The following is a 13,509-nucleotide window of genomic DNA, read 5'->3' on the forward strand; positions in this document are numbered from 1 at the left end:
TGAGGGGATGGAGGCGGTCTCCCTTGAGGTATATGGTTCAGTAGAAGTGGGTGGGCCCCTCAGCAACAGCGAGGTTCTATTAGAAAATGAGGAAGGGAGGGGCATTACTTATGGTAACTATAGCAGCTTTAACAAGTAAGCCCTCAAATTTCAGGGACTAAACACCTTCAAACCTAATTCCTACCTAGCCTGGCAGGACAATACAGATGTTCCTGGTTGCAGGCAGCTTTCCTCCATGGGGAGACTCAGGGACTCTTATTTCCTCCCCTTCTTGTGGCCCTGACACCTTAGGTGTCTGCTTCCATCCAGCAGATGAGGGAAAGAGACTGTAAAGACCCCACAGAATTACTTCAGCTGCTCCCTCAAAGTTACATGTGGAATTTCTACTCATACTCACTCACCACATAAACACCTGGAAAGGGAGCTAGAAATATAGTCCCTTGTAGGAGAGCCAGTGATAACTCCACACTGCGGAATGTGGCATACATTTTGGTGGTGAGCTGGGTGTCCGCTCTGGTGGGGGTGGGGGGTGGGGGCACTCACTGTTGGGTGACAAACCAACAGTATCTACCATGGAAATGTTATTTATGCTTTCTCAGTTATGCCCCAAACAATATTATTTTTGTCCCCACCTTACCGATGTGGAAAAAGACCCAGAGAGGTTAAACAATTTGTGCCAGGTCAGAGAGCTCTTATAAGTGGCAGAGGGTGAATGTTCATCTATGTTGTGTGACTCCAATGTGGTCCCTACATCACCTGAAAAAACCCACCACCACTTCTTTCTTTCTTCTGTGACTTCCAGTGCTTCTGGCTCAGATGAATGTCAGAAGAAAACTTTTAAGAATGGACCACACAGATGAGGGGCAGGGATCTGCCGTACACCCATCAAGTTCTTTTTTTGTCACTGTAATTTAGACCATGTAAATGCTACACCAGCCCTTCTTTTCTAGAGTAATGTTGACCCATGTCTGGGCAAATAAGAAAAGTGTAGTACAAGCAGGGCTGTTCAAATAAACCCTAACTCTCTCATTTGTCAGGAATAAGTAGTTCTCATGACAACCCCTATTCTTTCCCCACAAAATATAAAGTTTCACTCTTTTCTCTTTCTTATACTAGCATGCAGTGCCTGAGTTTCTGTGCTCAGTCCTGTCGGATTCTTTGCGATCCCACAGCGTGTAGCCCTTGAGGCTCCTCTGTCCATGGGATTTTCCTGGCAAGAATACTGGAGTGGGTTACCATTCCCTTCTCCAGGAGATCTTCCCAACCCAGGGCTTGAACTCGAGTCTCCTGTGTCTCCTGTATCGCAGTCAGATTCTTCAGGGAAGCCCAGCCTGCAGTGAGAAGTGATAAAATCTTACTTTTCTTGGTTTTCATCATAATCTTGGACCACGCCTGGCATTCTGCATGTCACACACATACCCAAGATGGCAGCAAAGGTGTGGTCTTGAAGGAGAAAGGATGTTCAGGCAAAGGGGAGGGCTGACAGAAAGCTTTTCCAATTTATTCGAATGGTAGTACCGTCCACATCTCATTTTTTAAATTAAAAACAAACACAGCATTTTCCCTCTGCTGCCACTGTGAGATGAACAGGGTGGAGGAAGAAAATGCTAAATGAGTTCCTCCAGACTCAAAGTCTTGGTACGTTACCTGAAAATGTGTTTATCGAGGATGAATTTCTTCTCCTCGAGGAGAGAGCCTCATTCCAGCCATTCACCTCTTTAATCAGAGCTCAAGAACTTTCCAAGTTAATTTATTTTAAACAATTTCCTCCTGGAAACCCAGCACAGAGGTGGTCATACCCTCCATTTGAAGTGCTAATAACTCACATTGTAACTCCAGTCGGTTCCCTTGTCTGCATCTGGCATATTTTGTGAAATCATTTTAATATTCCATAATCACTTTAATACATGGTGTAATCTTGAACAAGTTACTTAGGCTCTCTGGGCCTCAAATGCCTCGTCTGTAAAATGAGGGGGTTAGAGTAGATAGTGGTTTTGGATGATTTTTCCTTCAAATAAAATTTTTACGTGGCGTTCCAATACATAAGGGATAAAATTACACCAGCTCTAGCTGGAGCGGAAGCCTTTGCTAAACAGGCCTACCAAGTGTCAAATACCGGTGCTGGGTGAGTCGAGCATAGCTTCTTTTCTCATTCTGGTGAGGGAGACGGAGGAAAACACAGGACAGCTGTGCAACTGTAAGACACATTCAGATACAGAGATAGAGAGAGGCACAGGGCACGGGTGGGCGGGGGACAGCAACCTGGGGGGACAGGCACAGTGCTGGGCTCCCCGTGGTCTCCACACAGCCACGTGGGGCATTTCAGTGCATGCTGCCAGTGGCCCAGCCCAAGCACGCCTGCATCTGCCCACCTGCCTGCATCAGGACTTGGGCTCAGAAGCTGCAGAGGCATCTCAGCTGTGAAGACATGAGGATCAGAGGGTCAGTGCTTAAGCCTTCTGTCCCCCAGAGGATGGTTCTGAGGCACAAGAGACACAGAGGGCCCGCAGCAGGGCCTCCTCGAAGAACACACTTTCTTTCTCTCTCCTTCCCTGACTTACCCCCCTGCTCCCTCAGCACTACTTTCTGAGAGCACTTCCCAAATCAGCCACTCACACCCAAGTCAACATCTCCAGTTTTGCTTTCAAGGGAACCTAACCTAAAGGGGTGGCCATGTGCTGCAGTGTGAGAGTGCAGAGCTGGGACAGGGCGGCAACACTGAGAAATGAGACGCCGCGGAGTAGATCAGGGTCTGGCTGGCCCAGCACATCTGAGCTCGAGCTGTTGTCTGCACAGAACCTGGGGTCAACTACCATCCATCTGCCCAGGACGCTCTCAGACCACTCCAACCCTCCAACCCTTGTGTGCTTGGAGAGGGCAAGCTCATTCTAAGATTTGCTAATCAGGGCAGACAAGCAACAGTGCACTTTTCAAGGGTTAGCAGAGGAGAGGCCAACTGCCAGCTGCTCCTGAAAATGGTGTCCTTTCTCAGGAGCTCCCGAGACTCTGATGGGTTGCAGTGCCCTCCTCATCCCACCAGTCCTCAAGTTGAAGGGCGGCTGACACAGGCAAATCACTAGCCAGCCTTTCCCTGGAAGCAGAGTTCATTCCTTGTGATTATTACCTCATTGTATTTAATCTGCAAATGAGGAGTTAGAATGTGTCTTGAAGAGCAGGAGGTGTGGCATAGAATTTTACAGTAGGGAGACTAGAAAACCACTTCCTATGTTGTGCCCCTACCTGAACATAATAAGAGAAAGGAAAAAAGGTAAAATGAGGGAAAGGGAGTTCCTTTCCCTTGCCAATTACAGTGGCGTGATAAGGAGGAGCTGAAAGTGAGGCAATTCAAAATTCATGGGGGAGGTCCTATTCCTGTCTGCTAGAGGATTGGACCATAAGCTTTCTAACCACTGTTATGAAAAGGAAAACTGCCAGTTACAGCAGTTACAAACTCCATAAGGGAAAGATGGAGGGCAGGAGGAGAAAGGGAGGGCAGCAGGAGAAAGGGATGACAGAGGACGAGATGGCTGGATGGCATCACTGACTCAGTGGGCATGAGTTTGAGCAAGCTCTGGGAGGTGGTGAAGGACACAGAAGCCTGGGGTGCTACAGTCCATGGGGTTGCAAAGAGTCAGACATGACTGAGCAACTGAACAACAACAAGGTAGAAAAAGACCAGTTGCTGAGATACGGCACAAGTTTTTGTAGCACTGAGACCACGGTAAAATTTCTCCATGGGTCCTAAGTAGAGAGGCTGCTGCCGGAAGTGATGAAGTGCGTCTGTAAACCTGTCCTTAGGGCTGCTCCTTAGGACGTCCCTCAATACAGACTGATGGCATTGTGACGAAAGTGCAATTCAGTAAGAGCAACTCTATGGGGGTGATATTAAGATAGAGCTAGGTGTCACACTCGCTGATGGTCTACTTAATTCGTAATTCAGGGGTAGGTTCTCAGGGTACCTAAAGGAACATATAGACCATATTCACGTCAGGCAATCTTCCGGAAATATTGTTTCATGCAGCTGAGCTCTTAAAAGTATCGGGCAGAAGAAAGTCTGAAATCATCATCTGGATGGTGGCTGGTCCAGGTGGCTGGTTAAGCACAAAAGCACCTGCTCCAGCCATCCATCAGCCCACCTGGGGCGGGTCTGCCATCCTCTTGCGAAATGCTGGGGCCAGCCCCAGACGCCCACTGTGACGGGGATGCAGACTTCCACAGTTTCCGTGGGCAGGCGGCCAAGATTCTCCTCGGAAAGTAACTTTGTATTCTTTCTAACTCAGACGCAAATGGGTGAGCTAGGCCCCACAAGCTTTACATCATAAAGCATGGATGTACCAATTTTAGGCCACCAAAAAACATATTGAAGCAGGGACTCCGAAGGCTTCTGCCACAGGGAAAGAAAAGCGATTCAGTAAAGTGTCCCTGAAGTGGTTTGCTGTCAAAATGCCACTCCCTACACACCTTCCAGGAGAGACAAAGTTATCAAAAAAAGTACCTCTCTACTAAATGACTTGCAGAAGGTGATTATGAGCTACGAAGTGGATGAAAATGGGAAGATGTCTATCAAAACTGGTGGCTTGGTTTTAAAATCACTAATCAGAATCCCCACATAGAGTAGGTAGGTAGCAGGGGTCGTAATCCTCCTTGTTGTCTGAGTTGTTCAGTCGTGACCAACTCTTTGTGACCCCATGGATTATAGCCCCTCAGGCTCCTCTGTCCATGTGGTTTTCCAGGCAAGAATACTGGAGTGGGTTGCCATTTCCTTTTCCAGAAGCTCTTCCTGACCCAGGGATTGAACCCAGGTCTCCTGCATTGCAGGCAGAATGTTTACCGTCTGAGCTACCAGGACCTAGTTTTGTGCAAAGCTTCCACAGACTTTGCTCTATTCTCTAACTGCAAGGGCACACACCAGCCCAGCCCTAAGGGGTGGAAGCTCAAGAAAAGGAAACAGCAGGGACAAAGCCTTAACTTTGGAAGAGGAACTAGAAAAGACAGTTGGCTGGATTTAGATAAATCACACTCTTGAGGACTTCCTTCCAAGGCAGCTTGTCTGGGTCCCCACCCAGTACAGTAATCCCCTCACAGCCCCCCTTACAGGTAGGCATGTAACTTTCCACTGAACGGTTTTTAGAGAGAAGAGGATAACACCAAATAATAAAGCTCCCCTCATCACTGATGACTAACTGCTAATGACAAATGATGCCAGTTCAGTCTCTAAGCAATTTTTACCCAGTGACTCAACATAACATCCGAACCAAGTGTATTCCTCCTTTGAAAGGCCAAACTTCCACATAATCCAAAGATAACTACTCAGAGCTCCCTGTTGTCTTCTCCAAGTCTTCCATAAGAGCCTATTTCCATATAAGGTAACTCTTCTCTGGATGAGGGTTGCCAGACTTAGCAAATACAAATGTGGGATGTCCAGCTGAATTTGTGTTTCAGATAAATAAGGAATACTTTTCCAGTATAAGTATGCTTCATGTAATATTTGGGATGTATTTACACTGAAAAAGCATTCCTTATTTATCTGAAACTCAAATTCAACCGGGTATCTTGTATTTTAGGTAGCAGCTCTACTCTGGTTGCACTTTAGTTTGCAAATGTTTTTGAAACGTAGTGCCTAGAACTTAAAGCATTGTTCCATTTGAACCTTCAAGCAGAGCTCAAGGTGGGTGAGAAAGTCTGATGCAGGAACGGGGACCCCTTGCCCCTTGACCAACTCCCCATTACCCTCACTCATGCTTCTGTGTGAAGAACAGGGTAAAGTGCCTTCCAGGAAAGGCAGAAAGCCCCTTCCCTGGATACCATCTCGGGACCAGGGCACAAGGTCAGGCCAGGTGGGCATCATGCTTGGCAGCTTTAACTTGGTAAAGTATCTCCTCCAGCATCCCTAAGCCCCCTCTAGCTATTTCCAGCTTCTGTGATGTGGCCGCACTTCCTTCCCGTAATGGACTCTGCGGTCTCTATTCATTGTTGGAGGTATTTTCAGCCCAGATGATAGCATATTGGCACAAAACTACACACAATAACTGGTGCCTCTCTCTCTACTTACTCCCCTTCAATTTCCTTCGCTCTTTTGGCATCAATCTTCTCCCCCTTCCTTTATAGCATTTCAGGTCTTTTGATACACTAAACTAGATTATAAACTCCTCTAGGGCAAGGGCTATGCATACTCTTAATATAGTAATAATGCCTCACTTTTGTAGAAAGCTTTTATTGCAAAAGCCTTGTCTCATTCCATTTTCTTATTTTTCTCCTCACACTTTCACCCCAGCGTCGCTGAAGGAGTAAATGCTTGGAAGTCACTCCTGGTCTGGAATCAGGGCCAGTTCTAGACATCTAAGGACACTTTCTCTGTTATCTCCCATTTTGGTCTTTGAGGCCAGAGGTCACAGAGCACAGCCTTTGGCAGGATCATACTTAACCCATTCCAGGCACATAAGGCCCTTTTCTGTTTTTGAAACTTGTCAGATGGGCATTCCACAACTTCCCTCATGGCCTCCCTGAATGACTTTCACTCATCAGTAAATGAAGGCTTCCTCTCCCCAACCCCTACCTTTTTAACTCTTAATTCCATTCTCTAATTCTGTGATTAAATCTTAAAGTTCTTTTTGATTAGGAATCCCCGTGTTTAACTTCAATAGGAGAAATAGACACCTGGAACCAATACAAAGGAAACGTAGTGAAAATGATTAGTGGAAGGAAATGATGCTGTAGGGCATATTCTTTTGCTGGCCATTCTGCTAAAGTAGCATCAGGGTCATCTGTAGAGAAACAGAGGCAGAGAGAAAGCGAGGGAAGGAGAGAGAGAGAACGGGCTGACGGAAGCAGCACAGGTAACTCACAGGGTCTGGGTGACTCTTAGGATAATCTGGCAAATTCATTCATTGGGACCTTTTGACATTTGCATGTTCACCTTTAACCAGTAAGGTGATTTTACTGATCTCAGCAGGAACACCTGTTACAAGTGAGAATGTGGGACCCTCAGGGGTTTTCAGGGGCAACGCCTGCAGACAGATCCCAGTAATCAAAAGACTGTAAGGGTTGGCTGTTGTAACCTGAGCCTCTGAGGGTCTCCGTGATCTGGCAGGAAACCTACAGAGGCGGGACTCCCCTCCTTGGGGATGGGTGTGGATCAGTTACTGGAGAGTGAGCCTTCCTGCCCCAGGCAAGCCTACAGACTAAGCAAACTGGGAACAATTGTCTGGGGCAAAAGCCTTACCTATACATGGGGTTACTGACTCGGAAAATGTTAATAAAAGTCTTTTATAATGAAAGCATCATCACATTCCAGAGTTATGACTTAACACATTGTGTCGGTCGGTTTCAGGTGCTATGTTCCTTTAGCTGGAAACATATTCCATCCTCTGGTAGTCAGGGCTGTGCAAAGGGTGTGGTGCTATGTCCAAGCACCTGTAGTGATTAATTTAGCCTCATTTTCTGCTACTTAAACGGTTATCTAGGGCTGACTCTCATGACATGACACAGTTGACTACCCACTACCAAGAAACCATCCACTTTTGTCCTCATTGTTCTGGCCCTGCCTGGACAGTCTTATTTCTTCTTTCCATTTCAACCAACTACTGCTGTTTCAGTGACTGTAAGATGCACCATTAATTTAATAATATCTGGGTGTGGGGAAGGGAGGAGAGAAGAATACCTTCCACACAATGGCTATTGCTGGCTCATCCGTCCTCCTCACAGTTAGAGACCTGCTGGTCGTTCAAGACTCGGTTCACAGTCATCCCCACTGAGCTTTTTTGAACAAGCTTCCTCAGGACTGACAACTGCATCTGGCAGTGCTGTCACACGTACTGAGTCAGGATGCACAGACTGTACACACCTCAAGGGCAGGAACGGTTTTATTTACCTCTGTTTCCCCAGGCTCGAGCCCAGTAAGTGGCATTAGTTTACTCCACAAATATTTACTGAAGACCTACCATGTGACAGCACACTTCCTGACTTGCACTTTGTTAAACAAAAGTTTTTAGCAAACATCGACTCTACAGTGATGTGAGACATAAAACGAGCACATGACAGTCTCTTTCTCCCACTATTAGACAGAGATGGGAGCACCGTGTTTGCTGTCAGCTTGAGCTGATATAACAAATATCATGAACTGGGTGGCTTAAACAACAGACAGTTATGTCTCCCACTTCTGGAGGCTGTGAAGTCTAAGATCAAGATGCTGGCCCATTCAGTACCTGGTGAGGGCCCTCTCCTGGTTTGCAGACAAATGCCTCCTTGCCATACCCTCACACAGCATAGATGTAGGCATAATGCCTCTCACGTCTCTACTTATAAGGGCACTAATCCCATGCATGAGGGCTCCATCCTCTGGACTTAATTACGCCCTGAAGTCCCCACCTCCAAATACCTTTGGAGATTAGGGCTTCAATATGAGTTTGGTTGGGGGACACAGTACATTCAGTGCATAGCATGGGCTAAACTGAATGTGACCAAGTGCCAGAATGTGTGCTTCAGATGTTAAAGCACTGTGGGTAGTTAAGAAAGGGAAAGATTTGAGCTTCTGGAGGGGTCAGGTCTTACTCTTCTCTGTAGCTTCAGCATCTCTCAAGGCCTAACATGAGGCTTGCATTTAAGGCTGATTGAATTAAATTGAAAGACTTCCCAGAGAAATTCTAGAGGATTCCATGGGATGGGAAATGCAAAGGAACTGCTGGGTGGGTGAATAGCATGAAGAAAGGCTTGTGACAAAAATAAATTAAAAAAAAAATTTTTTAGCATGTTAAAATATATATAACCTTTTGTTGTTGTTTAGTTGCTAAGTATTATCTGACTCTTTGCGACCCTATGGACTGTAGCCTGCCAGGCTCCTCTGTCCATGGGATTCTCCAGGCAAGAATACTGGAGTGGATTGCCATTTCCTTTTTCAGGGGATTTCCCAACTTAGGGATTTAACTGGAATCTCCTACATTGGAAGGCAAATTCTTTACCACTGAGCAACTAGAAAGTCCCATATATAACACAGAATCTACCATTTTAACTGTTTTTAAAGTCTATAGTCCAATGGCATTAAGTACACTCACATTATTGGCCCATCAGGGACAAGTTTTTAAGTCTCTTGCAGATGGGTTCATACCTGGCTAAAGGCACTTTTGTTAGTGGAAATAAGAGACACTTGTTAGTGGAAATAATGATGTACTGAGGCAAAAGCAAAGTTCCTCTCCCTAGTTGGGGCAGTTCCCCACTAACATCTGTGCTTTGTTTTGCATTTATTAATGAGAGGCTGTGGCACTGGGGGGTTGGGGTGGGGGACACCAGTGCTGTGTTTGAATTATCCTTGAGAAGTTTTAAACAATGAACACTAAAAATTTCTCCCTAATACTGGGTCTTTTGTATTCAAATTAAAAGCACAAAGCCCCATTGTAGGGGAAGAAAAGAATCTTTATTGGCAACCAGTTCTGTCCACTTAAAGCAATAAATAAAAAGTTTAAAGAGTACATTCCATGTGAAGTACTGAAGCTATTAATACACTTGGGTTCTGAGCGTCCGCACCCCCCCACCATGGGTCTATTTGTGGTAAGTGTTAATCAGTGCCATAGGCACCCGGGAGAAGGAAGGAAGGAGGTGGGCGACGGGAGGCGAGGCCTACCCAACCACAGGGCAGTGAGCAGAGCCTGTGAGATCTGGGTTTTGGTCTTGACACTTCGCTGTGAATCTTCGGGCAAGGCACCCAAACACTTCACGCCTCTGCACCTTGGAGGCTGGCATCCCCGGCGTTTAAGTCCTTTCATCTCTTTCAGTCCTATCTGGATAATATTTAGCCAAGTCCTAGCGGCTGGTTGGTGGGTGCTTCGTTCGGGACGAGTCGGTGACCGTGCGGGGAGTTAGCAGAGGGACCCGGAGGCCCACGTGGGGACTCCAGAGTGGTGGGACGCGGGGTGGCTAGGAATGGCGCTCAAGCGATGGGATTTTCAAACGAGTCTTTCCAAGGCCAACTTTTAAAGGTCGGAGGAAAGTTTGTGGCGGGGCGGGGGCCCCGAGGGGGGAGAGCTGGGTGGGCTCCGACGCCTCCTCCCCTTTAAGCGGGTGGTCCCAGCGCTGCCTCCGTTACCTGGAGCGGGGAGGGGCTTGGGAAAGTTTGTGTTTGTTGCTGGCAAAGCGCCGGTTGGGAGGCGCGGGCGGGCGGGTGCTGCGGTTCTTCCCTCCTGCTTTCGGGAAGCGGTCGGGGCTGCAAGCTTGGCTCGGCGGGGCGGCCTTGGCGCCCGGCTCCCGGTGCCCGGCCGGCTGGAGGAGGCGGGCAGAGGCGGGCGTGAGCCGAGCGGAGCGAGGGGCGCACGTCGGCCCCAGCGCTGGGATTTCTCGGCTCGCGAGGAGAGCGGAGCAGGCGCGCGGCCCAGGCGGAGGAGCGCTGACTCTGGAGCAGCCGGAGCTGGAGGAGGAGGAGGAGGAGAGGCGGCGGGGAAGGAGGAGGAGGGGGAGAGTCGCTCCCGCCCGGCGAGCATGGGGCGCCTGGCGCCGAGGCCGCTGCTGCTGGCGCTCCTGTCGCTGGGTGAGTGCGCGCGGGGCCCGGTGAGGCGCAGGGGGCTCGGCCGGGCGCGGGGGGACTGGCGGGGCGCGGCTGCCGCGCGCGGCCTGGAGCGCCAACGGGGCCGGGGCCGCTCCCGGGAGACCTGGCCGGGGTCCGCGGGAGGCAGGGCCCGGCTGGGGAGAGGGCGCGGGGCCGCCCGGAGCCGGGCGCGGGGTGCGAGTCGCCGTCCTGTAGGCCGAGCCTCGCCCCCATGTGCAGGGGGGGAGTGGCCCGCGGCCGGCTTCCCCCGGCCCTCCCTACCTGTTAGTCGCCAGCTGCCGGCTCACCTTGAACTCCCGGCCCGGAAGGTGCCTGCGGTCCCGGCCCTAGTCCCGGGCTTGCGAGCGGAAATCTGCGGCTTTCATCTGCCCCGCCATGGCCGAGAGCGGCAGAACCGCGCTCCGCACACCCTACCCCGCGCCCAGCTGCCTTTCCAGGGAAGCGAGAGGATCCACCAACTTCCTTCTCCGAAGGTCACCGGGTGGCCCCGAGCGCTACAGTCAGAATGGGTGTGCGGGGCCCTCCGTGGTGTTAGCTGTAACTAGCTTTTCTGCCTCAGTCTTCTCCTTCAGCGGTTGTAGAAGCTGCCTCGCTGCATATTTGCACACAAAGACCTGGGTGCCTTGGCTTCTTCAACTTTTCCTACCTGTTACTTTTCTCCCTTGATGTCCCCTGTCTTGCACACTCTCTAAACCTCGGTGCCTCCTGATCATTTGACCCAGCTTCCTCCACCCAACCCAAGGAATCTTTGGTGTTTGCCCCCCACCCCGCCCCCATCTTCCATAGTCACAGACACCATCTTCACCTCGTATAATGTGGTTATATTAGTATAACCAAGTGGTTATCAGCCACAGAAATCATCTGCTTAATAAGTGCCCACCGTGGATCAGGGAGGCTGACTCTTAAAAGCTGTACTTGAAGCCTTTAGTCAGCGTCAACCAGAACAGAAGGAATCCTGTGACCTGCGCGGGGATTTTCTTCCTCACCCCTGGAGATGGCAGAACTGAATCTTTTATAAAGCCACACAGTGTGTGGTGTCTATCCTAGCCAGGCCCCAGCTGCACACAGGCTAAGTGACTACACTGCACTTACGGCCAGAGGGTCCCAGTGGAGGCCTTCCATTGCCACTCCCAGCCTGGCATCGGGTCTCTCACTGTCCCCACCCCTGTGACTCCTGCCGCTGGTGGGGGCCAGCCTTCCTAGCTGCTACTGTGTTTTCTTCCTTCCCCTCTGAGGGGTTTTCTGGAACTGCCTCCCTAAGAGAGCTCACCCAGCCACCACATTGCTTTAGATGCCACCAGGTGCAGAAAGCTTGCACGTCTTTCACTTGATTTTGTGGCATCTGTTCTGTGCTCTCAGATCTTAGTGCTTTTATTCTCTTCCTTTCACTCTGGGACCCTTGTAGGTTTTCCCTCTGGTGCACACTGCTGGTGATAGTCCACACCCTTTACGTAATTGGCTGATGTGTCTGGGTCAGGCAGGGCCGCGGCCCCTGGTTGCACTGATTGTACACTGCTCAACTCTAGGAACAACTCTAGGAGCTGCTGTCACGTTCTGCCTGTGTGAATGGCCCTCCCTAGAGTTGTGTGATTCACAACCCTTGCACTAGTTAAGTGGGTGCGGCCAGGTAGAAATTTGAAAAGAATGTCTTTGAGTAACTATGGTAAGAGGAAAAGAGAGAAAGGGCAAAGAGAGACTAACGAAAGCAAAAACAGAAGTGGGGAAAGCCCGGCTTGGGGTAGCTTTGAGGTATACCAGTGCACCCTGCCTGGCTGGACGTCTCATGTCACCTATGCATCGGGAATGTCTCTGGTGTCACCAGTGAATGCCTTGTCCCCTAACAGTTACTGAACTTCATGTTTATGTAATAACTCTGCCATACCGAATCTCACTTGGTGTGGCTTCAGTTTGACCTCCCAGATGCCCTCCCTGTGATACTCTACGCTGTACTGATTCCTGCCACCCAGTATGTTGATAAGCTAGATCATCTTTCCTCTTGTATTGCAACCTGGGCATAATCTTACTGTCCCTCTCTTTGACCTCCACATTCGCTCTGTCACTTTTCCCATGGTGCAGACTCCAGCATCTTCTGTTCATCCTTATCTAAAGCTACTGTCCTAGCCCCAGTTCTGACAGCTCCCTACACAGATCTGACATCTTCCTGTTTGACTTTTCCTACCAGCCTCCCTTCGGATTGTTTTTGGAGGTGCACCTTAATTCCATGATCCCTTATGATTTTCTTCTGAGGATGTTCTGCCCCTTGTATTCTCTTCCTTGCTACTTCTCTCTGAGTAGGGCCTTTCTCATTCTAAGGAACTTGTTTGCTACCCTTTACATTGAATGTATGTAGACCTTCTGGTCTTTCCATTTCTCATGACCTGGGAAAGTGTCTCCTTCTTCTTCCCTCTTACCTATTTCCTTTCCCCCTTAAAACTGCTTCCTCCGTAAAGCTTCTCTAAATGAGTCTACCTATCATGATCACAGCAGAACACACTCAGCTTCAGGTTTTCACTTCCATGGCCTATGTCTCATCCATCTGTATATACAGCATTTCTTGAATCCCCACTGTGGCAATAAGAGTGTCCCAGACAAATGACCAAGACATAGCGTCTCACTGAGTGGTCAGTTGGGGTGGGCAGACAGTCAATAATAAAAGCTAACTGCAAGCCAGAATGACATACCTGACATAGAAACCAGGTGCTGGTAGGAAGCAAGGAAGAGGATGATTAATTTTGACTTGGGATTGAGGTTGATTTTGCTGAAGAGGTGACATTTGAGCTGAGCCTTGAGGATAATTAGTATTTTGAGAGAAAAGATGGGAGAGGCTTCCAGGCTCCGGGGAAAGGCATCCAGCGTGGATAAGTGGAAGGACATGGTTCATTCAGAAAGGGCATGGAAGTACCATGAAACGAGGAGGGCAGAGGATACACTAGGAGGGCAAATTGGAAACGTGGGTCTGGGTTGGATTCTCAAAG

The 13,509-nt window shown here is 49.1% G+C and overlaps 1 protein-coding gene across 1 annotated transcript in view; it reads left to right on the plus strand.

Annotated features, from left to right (window-relative positions):
• The first annotated feature begins 9,393 nt into the window (after positions 1–9,393).
• The window catches only part of PTGFRN (prostaglandin F2 receptor inhibitor), an 84,391-nt gene continuing 80,275 nt past the window's right edge, over positions 9,394–13,509 (plus strand). The window contains exon 1 of the mRNA XM_069602026.1: positions 9,394–10,516. Coding sequence (XP_069458127.1) covers positions 10,468–10,516 — 49 coding nt within the window. The 5' untranslated portion in view covers positions 9,394–10,467. The remainder of the gene's footprint in view (positions 10,517–13,509) is intronic.

Source organism: Ovis canadensis, chromosome 1 (assembly GCF_042477335.2).
Source record: "Ovis canadensis isolate MfBH-ARS-UI-01 breed Bighorn chromosome 1, ARS-UI_OviCan_v2, whole genome shotgun sequence".
NCBI lineage: Eukaryota > Metazoa > Chordata > Mammalia > Artiodactyla > Bovidae > Ovis > Ovis canadensis.